At 47.4% G+C, this 9,024-nt stretch overlaps 1 protein-coding gene, 1 non-coding gene and 1 pseudogene across 2 annotated transcripts; all 3 read left to right on the forward strand.

The window, feature by feature from the left end:
• Positions 1 to 1,555: 1,555 nt before the first annotated feature.
• LOC136513295 (large ribosomal subunit protein uL13w-like) lies at positions 1,556 to 3,793 on the forward strand. Its single transcript, XM_066507287.1, has 4 exons — positions 1,556 to 1,929; positions 2,031 to 2,147; positions 2,483 to 2,570; positions 3,477 to 3,793. The coding sequence occupies exons 1-4, from the start codon at positions 1,658 to 1,660 to the stop codon at positions 3,621 to 3,623; spliced, it is 624 nt and encodes a 207-aa protein (XP_066363384.1). The 5' UTR covers positions 1,556 to 1,657; the 3' UTR covers positions 3,624 to 3,793.
• LOC136514625 (small nucleolar RNA R12) lies at positions 2,957 to 3,029 on the forward strand (annotated as a pseudogene).
• Positions 3,244 to 3,325, forward strand: LOC136514620 (small nucleolar RNA SNORD24). The gene has a single exon (XR_010773771.1). It is a non-coding gene; the product is annotated as a small nucleolar RNA SNORD24 (small nucleolar RNA).
• Positions 3,794 to 9,024: the final 5,231 nt, after the last annotated feature.

Below are 9,024 nucleotides of genomic sequence, written 5' to 3' on the forward strand. Positions count from 1 at the left end.
CGAAGGACCATCCAAATCACTAGCAAGCGCTAGGCCCTCTTTGCATGCAATTGCTTTCACCGTGTTAGGTTCCAAAAGGCCCTTCATCACCACGGTCGAGGCACCCAGGAACTTTCCCACATCATGTCTTGCGACCGCTGCTACAGCGACGACTACCGAATTTTTAGCCCAAGCAGCATTGATCTTCATCAAGCCAATTGGTGGTGGGATGCACCGAACTAGGCTTCCATGGGTGTGTTTGGTTATCTGGTTTCCTTCTAGCCTGGCTACGAAATAAGCTAGGCTAGCCTAAGATTGCCTCCAACAAGCCAAGATAGACTTGTTTGATTGCCTACACTATCTAAGCCTGGCTACCAACTAGTTTGTTTGGTTGTCTCGTTTGGCTTGGATAGAGTCACCTCTTCTTTAGGCATGTAACTTCACCAGCTTTAAAGCAATTCGTCGAAAACCTTTAAGGCGAGCAGACAGAGCGGAGGAGAGTAGAGTAGAGGCCATGGCCAATCGAGCTGGTCGATGCCTCTCGAGAGGAAGGGTGGCGCAGTTCATAGAATCATCAATGCATACGAGCAATAATGCGGTTCTACATTTATTCATTATTGTTTATAGAATGTTGATGAAGCTGATAGTCCAACAACATTCCCTGTTTGCTTGATGACCGTGATAGCAGCAGTATCAGAGCATCCTCCTCCTCCTGCCGATAGGACGCTAGCAGCATGGAGGCTCAGACTTGTAGCAGCCTGTAGGTGGAGGAGCAACAGAAGGGAGTGGCAGGAGCATCGTCCCGCTCGGTGGCCGCGAAGGACACGAGCGCTGTGTGGCCTCGGACTCCATGCGCCGGAGCTCCGGCATCATGGTCAAGTCCAGCCGCTGGTGCGTGCAGGTGTGTGTAGAGCCACCGCTGCTCGAGTCGCTGGATCCCGTCGCGCTCCTTGAGTCGGAATCCCGCCGGTGCCATAGGACCTCAACGCTAGGGACATGGTCGGAGTGCTCGACGACGACGGCTGCGACAGGGGCGGGGGCTGGAAGAAGCGAGGGAGGTGACGCGATTCACATCCGAGGCCACCGATGGACTAGCCAAGCCCGGCCAGCGAAAAACGGATCCCAACTCATTTTTCTAGAGCCAGGATGGGGCATCCAATGTGGCTTAGCTGTGTCTAGCTTCGGGCTATTTACAGGTAACTAAATAGTTAAAAGTTGGCTACCTTGAGCCTGGCCAGAGGTTAGGCATCCAACCAAACATCACTATGTCCTTGAGGCCGCGCTTGAGGCCGTTGCATGGGGTGGTGGGGTCATCCCCGTGGATAAGGCCACAAACCCGGCCTGGGCGGTAAGGGCCCAACCTTACAAAGCCTAAATAAGGAACTGTTTGGAGGAGCTCCGGAGGCTCCGGCTACAGTACTGTTCATGCACTGTAGCACAGAGCCGTCGAAGCTCGAAATCGTGGCTTCGCCGGCTCCTCCTCTTTTCGGCTTTTTTTCAGTTCATTTTGTGCCTCGATTTCCGAAACGGCTCCTACTACAGTGTCGCTACAGTCACGAGGTGAGGAGCCGGAGCCGGCAGGAGCAGTGCCGAACGCATCCTAAATAAGGAACCCTCTCCACCCGCCTCCACCAGCCACTCCTAACCCTAGCGCCGCCGCCGCACAGGTAACGGGGCGATGGTGTCCGGCTCCGGCGTGTGCGCAAAGCGCATCGTGGTGGACGCGCGGCACCACATGCTGGGTCGCCTCTCCTCGATCATCGCAAAAGAGCTGCTCAATGGGCAGAAGGTGGTGGTCGTCCGCTGCGAGGAGATCTGCATGTCCGGTGGCCTCGTCCGCCAGAAGATGAAGTACCTCCGTTTCCTCCGCAAGCGGATGAACACCAAGCCGTCCCACGGGCCCATCCACTTCCGCGCCCCTGCCAAAATCCTGTGGCGTACCATCCGCGGGTATGTGTTTGTTCTCTGTTCTTCCCATTTTGCTTTGCGATGTACGTTCTTTGTGAGATTTATTTATGTGTGTGCTGCCTTCGGGCGGTTGTTTTTTGCAGGATGATTCCGCACAAGACCAAGAGGGGAGAGGCGGCTCTGGCGAGGCTCAAGACATACGAGGGCGTCCCGCCGCCGTACGACAAGACGAAGCGCGTGGTCATCCCTGACGCTCTTAAGTATGTGTTTTTCATTCGTAATTCGAGATTTGTCTGATTTTATCATCCTCTGATGTACTAAATCCGTTCCAAATTATAATTCGTTTGATTTTTTTTACCTCAAGTTTGACCCTCGTCTTATTAAAAAATTTATGCAAAATATCAATTCTTTTGCTGTGGCTTGCTTTAATAACAAAAGTTCTTCAAGAATGACTTAAATTTGACTATGTTTGCACAATTTTTTTGAATAAGACCAGTGGTCAAACTGATGATAAAAAAGTTAAACGAATTATAATTTGGAACGTAGGGAGTATGTTCTTGTCTGATGGTATTCTGTTGTTGTGGATCGTTCCTAGGGTTCTGAGGCTGCAGCCTGGGCACAAGTACTGCCTTCTCGGCGAGCTCTCTAAGGAGGTCGGATGGAACTACCATGACACCATCAGGGTTAAGTGTTTCACTCCTCTGATGTGCTTGTTCCTATGTGTCATCGTTTTGCAGCTTGTTGCAAGTTTGAGTGGGTTAGTATCGTGATTCTGAATGGTAGTGAATTGTCCGCACTTTTCATCTACCTGTGTATGTACATAATGTTATGAATAGCTTGGTGATTCAGACATTACTACTAGAAGTTGTTTATCTAGTTTCCTCTGTGCTGGCACCTTCTAGTTATGTATTGCTTGGTGATTCAGACATTACTACTAGAAGTTGTTCGTCGAGTTTCCTCTGCGCTGGCGTCTTCTATTACTGTTAATTTTTCACTTTTGTTACTGAATTCTTATTGCTAGAATAGCCTTTTACATGTTGGGAGAGACATTATGCTGAATTGTGCATGGTTCTGGATGATGAAGAAAAATCATTCGGATTGATTTTATAATATGATTCAACAACCAGCTACTTCTGACAAAATCATGCACATCAGAACATACTTGCCTTTTTTTATCTGGCAATCTTATGCTTTTGCTGATGTTTTGTGCCATCGTGGTTGATTATTTGATACATACATTTGTTATGGCGATATAACGTTTTCAGATCATAATTTATGATTCTGTATGGAGTTGCATGGTCTCTTTGCATCTAACATTTTCAGATCATAATGAATTATTCATTTCATATTGTGATGTGCCTATGATGTGATCAAAATATTTGCTACTCTTGATGGGTGTTCCCATTTGATGATCTTAACCACCAAGAACTCTGAGGCCCATTACATTGCAATTAGAAACACTCAGTTCATGCGACTGCTTCAAAGTGGCAGTATGAGTTGCTGTTGTTTATGGCTCTGTTCTTTACATTTGAATTTATCGTAGTGTGTGTCCTGGTATCTGACTGATTGCCCTTTGTTTGCTCTATCAGGAACTTGAGGAGAAGAGGAAAGAGAAGGCCAAGGTTGCCTATGAGAGGAGGAAGCAACTGGCCAAGCTGCGCGTCAAGGCTGAGAAGACAGCCGAGGAGAAGATGGGATCATCTCAGCTGGAGATTCTTGCCCCGATCAAGTACTGAGAAGCTGTGCTTTTGTGCAGCATCAGTTTTGTGGAACATCTGGCCCTTGTTTAAAGTAGTTTTGGTAATAGTTTGTGGCAGTATAATCTTCAGTGGTAAACTGTTATCCTTCTGTGACTTCTAGTTTGGTTGATCAGATGTTCGGTTCGCATCCGATAGATTTCAGATCTCATGTTGTTACTGTTGGTCTTGCTATATCCTATATGCTTCCCTTGAACTGATCTTCACAATTAACAGTTCTACCACTTCGTCTTACATGATTATCGAGATGAATGGATTATGTAGTTTTTACTAGGCACCTAATACATGCTATGGCAAGATACTAGTAAAAATTATATATTTTGCAAATTGATAAATAATTTTGTACAGATGGAGTAAATAGCTTTCATGTAAGGGGAAAAAACAAAATTCAGGTGTTGAGTTTGCCACTTTAGAGTTTCAATGTTTTTTTTTTCTTTCGAACGTGCTCGTTTCAATGTTTCTTTAATGTAATTTCTAAGGAGAATCAGTGTAGCTGAAAATTCAGGTGTGAAAAAATTCTAAGGAGAATCAGTGTAGCTGAAAATTCAGGTGTGAAACTCTTTAATCTAGATGTGCAATCCTAAGACATTCGGGATCTCTCAAGAAAGTTGCATGGATGTTCACAGAATCCATGCCCGGGTGTGAGATATAATACCAATAAAAAGAATCAAATGCACGTAGAAAGAATCAAATCCTGCTTCGGTTATGGTCTAGTCAAACCCTAATGTTTGCCACGTAGAAAGAAATTATGCAGAGAGGATCAGCAAAGCAGTAAGTGCCCGTTGAAGGCACGTACTCCCACCGGTTACGAAAAGAATGCAACTGTAGAATTTATCCAAGTCAAACTATAGTTTAACTTTGACTAAATTTATGCTGAATAGTATTAGCATTTATGTTCTAACTAAGTTTACTACGAAAATATATTTTATAATTATAATTTAATAGTATTTATCTTGTATCATAAATGTTATTCCATCCATCCCCAAATAAATCAATTCTTAGAATCCGTACCAGTCAAACTTTTTTAAGTTTGACTAATTTTATAGAAAAGAGTAACAACGTATATGACATAAAATGAGCATCTTATGAAAATATATTCTATGGTAAATCTAACTATACTAATTTGATACCATAAATCTTGACTTTTTTTCTAGAATTTTGTTGGTGTTTCGAGTAAACACCAACGAGTAAATTTGTATTATTGTGCGTTTGACTCGGATGGTGTGCTTAAAGACACAAGGTTTATACTGGTTCGGGCGGAATATTCCTACGTCCAGTTTGCTGCTGCTGCTTGTGTTATTAACGCTGAAAGGTTCGTAGTAGAGGTTACAAACGGACGAGAGAGGGACGGGTCCCAAGTCTCTGATAGAAAGGTTGAAAGGACGCTAAGATCTTGGTTGCTTCTCCGCTGTGTGTTATGTGATGCGTGATGTGTTGAATCGATCCCCCCTTAGTGGGGTGCCCTGTCTTCCCTTTTATAGACCAAAGGAAAGCATGGATTACAGATGGGAGAAAGAAAAAAAACCAGAGGCGAAGAAGGTTCTTCGAAGGTGCCGGGTCTTCCTTTTCCTCTAAGCGAGCCCTGCTGACACGGCAGACGGTGCCAGGGATAGCTCCATGCTGGGCGTCTGTACGCTGATGATGCCGTGCTCTAGCTTGATCAGCAAGTGGTCACGTCCCATCCCGTCCCGGTGGACGGCGCGACGGACTAGGGTGTTGATCCGGAAGGGCTTTAAAGCGCCCGTCTTGTCATATCCTGACGGTACTTTCCTGCAGGCACACAGGGTATGTTCCTCGGTATTGCGGTTGACTTGAGTGTCTCGCCTTATCTTCGTGCGTAGTTATGAAGGAGCAGCGCGCAGACGTCGGGCGAGGCGGAGTCAGTCCACGGACGTCAGGCGAGGCGGAGTCAGTCCACGGACGTCGGGTGAGACGGAGCCTGCCCTCAGACGTCGGGCGAGGCGGAGTCAGCCCCCGGACGTCGGGCGAGGCGGAGTCTGTCCTCAGACGTTGGGCAAGGCGGAGCCAGCCCCCAAACGTCGAGCGAGGCAAAGTCTGCCCTCAGACGTTGGGCGAGGCGGAGCCAACCCTCGGGGGTCGAGCGAGGCGAAGCCAGCCCTCGGACGTCAGGCGAGACGGAGCCTGCCCTCGGACGTCGGGCGAGGCGGAGCCAGCCCTTGGGGGTCGGGTGAGGCGGAGCCTGCCCCTGGACGTCGGGCGAGGCGGAGGCAGCCTCGGACGTCGGGCGACGCAGAGTCTGCCCTCAGACGTCGGGCGACGCGGTGCCAGCCCCTAGACGTCGGGCGATTCGGAGCCAGCCCCCGGACGTCGGGCAAGGCGAAGTCTGCCCTTAGACGTTGGGCGACGCGGAGCCAGCCCTCGGATGTCGGGCGAGGCAGAGCCTGCCCTTAGACATCGGGTGAGGCAGAGCCAGCCCCCGGGGGTCGGGCGAGGCGGAGCCAGCCCCTAGATGTCGGACGAGACGGAGCCTGCCCTTGAACGCCGGGCAAGGCGGAGTCTGCCCCTAGACGTCGGGCGAGGCAAAGTCTGCTCTCAAACGTCGGGCGACGCGGAGTCTGCCCTTGGACGTCGGGCGAGGCGGAGCCAACCCCCGAACGTCGAGCGGGGCGGAGTCAGCTTGGGGCGGGGCCCATGGCCCCGGTGGTCGGATGAGGAGTGACCCGATAAGCGGTGTAGTCGCGCTCTTGATTGTGCGGATGAGTCAGCGTTCGACAGTTGTTAGCTCCTCCTCTTCAGGCACCCTAATATTAGTCCCCGACAAAATTCGGTCAAGGTTTAAAAAATTTCACTTTAAACAACTCTAGGAATCTATTTATCCAAGAATAGAGGGAGTTGTACTTTTATACATAACTTCTGTTAATTTTCAAACTGTTTGACTCATCAAAAATGAGAATTGCATTCTATCGCAGATGATGGGAGTATATCCAATCATACGATGAGTGGAGGACGAAGAGGAAATTATTGTCATTCGCTCAAGATCTAGCACCAATTTTAAGGCTAGCTGGTTTGAAGCATGAGTCTGACTAGGTTGTACGTGCCCCCGTCATGAAAAATGTTATTTTGGATAAGATTTGGTAATATTTAGTTTGCAAACATTTAAATTATGGCCTGTTTAGCGTAGCTCCACCAGCTCTAGATCCACAAAAAACAGATCTTGATGTAGCAGCTCCACGAGATCCATGGATTTGCCCCAGATTCATGGATTTCATGGAGCATCTCGAGAGGTGCTCCACAAAACTTAAGTTTCGAGAAAATTATCCACCACTGTCACTAGTTACATAAAATAACGATTCATTTATTTTGTTTCGCTTGTTCCTTGCCCGTCTTCCATCCATGCAAGGTTGCGAGCTCATCGGTTCCACCGTGGGCTGTGCGCCCTCACCCGTGCAAAGCCGGCCAACAGCTTCGCCTCCCGTGAGCTCTGGCCGCACAACCACCGGAGCCCGGCAGCGCGAGCCTAGACGCGAGCTCTGGCCCTCCTACCACTAGTAGAGAACAGACCTTTGATCCAAGGGCTAAACCAGGCTCTAGTCCCGGGAAATATTGCGCCCGGGACTAAAGAGACCTTTAGTCCCGGTTGGTGGCTCGAACCGGGACTAAAGGTCCCTGCCCAACGGCTCCTGCGCCAGGCCATTGTGGCAGGGGACCTTTAGTCCCGGTTGGAGCCACCAATCGGGACTAAAGGTCGACCTTTACTCCCGGTTGGTGGCTCCAACCGGGAGTAAAGCTCTTGTCCCGGCTAGTGGCGTGGCCCGGGACTGGAAAGTGACCTTTAGTCCCGGTTGGATCTACCAACCGGAACTAAAGGTCCCCCCCTATAAATTCTACTGGCCGTCTTCTTCCTCCCCGAGCCCGCCCGAGAGCTTCAGTTCAAATTTAAGCAGTGTTCTTGGTCTTTTTCCATCCATTCTTCGATTCTTCCATCGATTTCTTCGATTCCTCCGTCAGTTCTTCGGTTCTAAAGGTTACCAACTTCATACTCTCATGTTTTACCATTGTCTTATCTCATTTTGTTCACTATATATATGTGGTTCTTTATTGTGGTTTTTTTTTCATTTGTAAGCAATTTGAGCTCAAAATCACTTCAAGCTTGCATATTTACATGAAGGAAGGTTAAAGTAGCTATTAAAAACTAGTATTCACCGTTCATTTGTAGCATGCATAGCACACTTCATTGTTTAGAGATATAGAGAATTTTAGAGTTTTTTTTAATTTTATTTGTTTATAAAATGAGAAAGTTATAGTGTATTAAAAATGAGTATAGAGAGTAGATGGCAACTGCTTCTGGGTCCTCGGCCTCTCATGGGTTTCCAAAGCAACTTAGGCCGGGCCTCCCACTCATTGCATGCGGCAAGTATTGTGATGAGACGAAGATTATGATGGAGTACCGAGTGAAGAAGGAGGATCCCAACAAGGGTCGCATTTTCTACAAGTGTCTAGATCGCAATGTGAGTTATTTTATCGTATTTAATGACTATGGTTAGTTTATACCTATTTTCATGATGGTTGTGATTAAAGTTCTAATTTTCTGTTTTAATTTCAGTGGGATGGCACTGAATGTTCAGGCTTCTACTGGGAGGAAGAGTATGTTGAACTCATGCAAAAATATCTTGCACAACAGGCAGATATGGCGGCTAATGAGGCAGTGATCCAGCCAAAGAAGCCCAAAGATGTTGAACAAACGAGGGATCTGTCTGTTTTAGTTGGGATTAGTCGCGAAATCCTTGTGCTGCTGAAGTGCATTTTAGCTTTAGTGTTTTTAGTGGTAGTTGGGATTGTCTACATTGTAGCGAGGCTTTCTTAAATTTATAGCTTTTGTGGTGATATGCATGTTGTATAATTAACTAATTATGTTCTAGGTTTTAATACGGTATTTATGTCATGTAATGCAAATGAGTCGGCATTGGATGTACAATGCTGATCGTCGCTCCCAAGAGTTCATGGACGGCGTGCATTCTTTGTTACGTGCGGCCGAGGCAAACAAACACGATGGTTTCATGTGCTGCCCATGTGCCGTATGTAAGAATACGATGGAATATGCTAACTCAAAGATTCTTCATTCACACTTGTTCAAGTCGGGTTTCATACCAAACTATATTTGTTGGACGAAGCACGGAGAAACCGGAGTTGTAATGGAAGAAGGTGAAGAAGAACAATGGGGCGATGATGACATTTTTGCTGAATATGGTGTCTTCAATGATATTACAATGGGGGAAGCTAAAGAAGAGGTGGGGGCAAAGGAGAAGCCCGCTGAAGAAGAGATGGGGGCAGAGGAGAAGCCCACTGAAGAAGAGGTAGGGGCAGAGGAGGAGCCCATTGACGATCTTGGTCAGGCCATTCGTGACGCACAAAGAGAATA

The sequence above is a fragment of the Miscanthus floridulus genome, chromosome 16 (assembly GCF_019320115.1).
Source record: "Miscanthus floridulus cultivar M001 chromosome 16, ASM1932011v1, whole genome shotgun sequence".
In the NCBI taxonomy this organism is placed as follows: Eukaryota; Viridiplantae; Streptophyta; class Magnoliopsida; order Poales; family Poaceae; genus Miscanthus; species Miscanthus floridulus.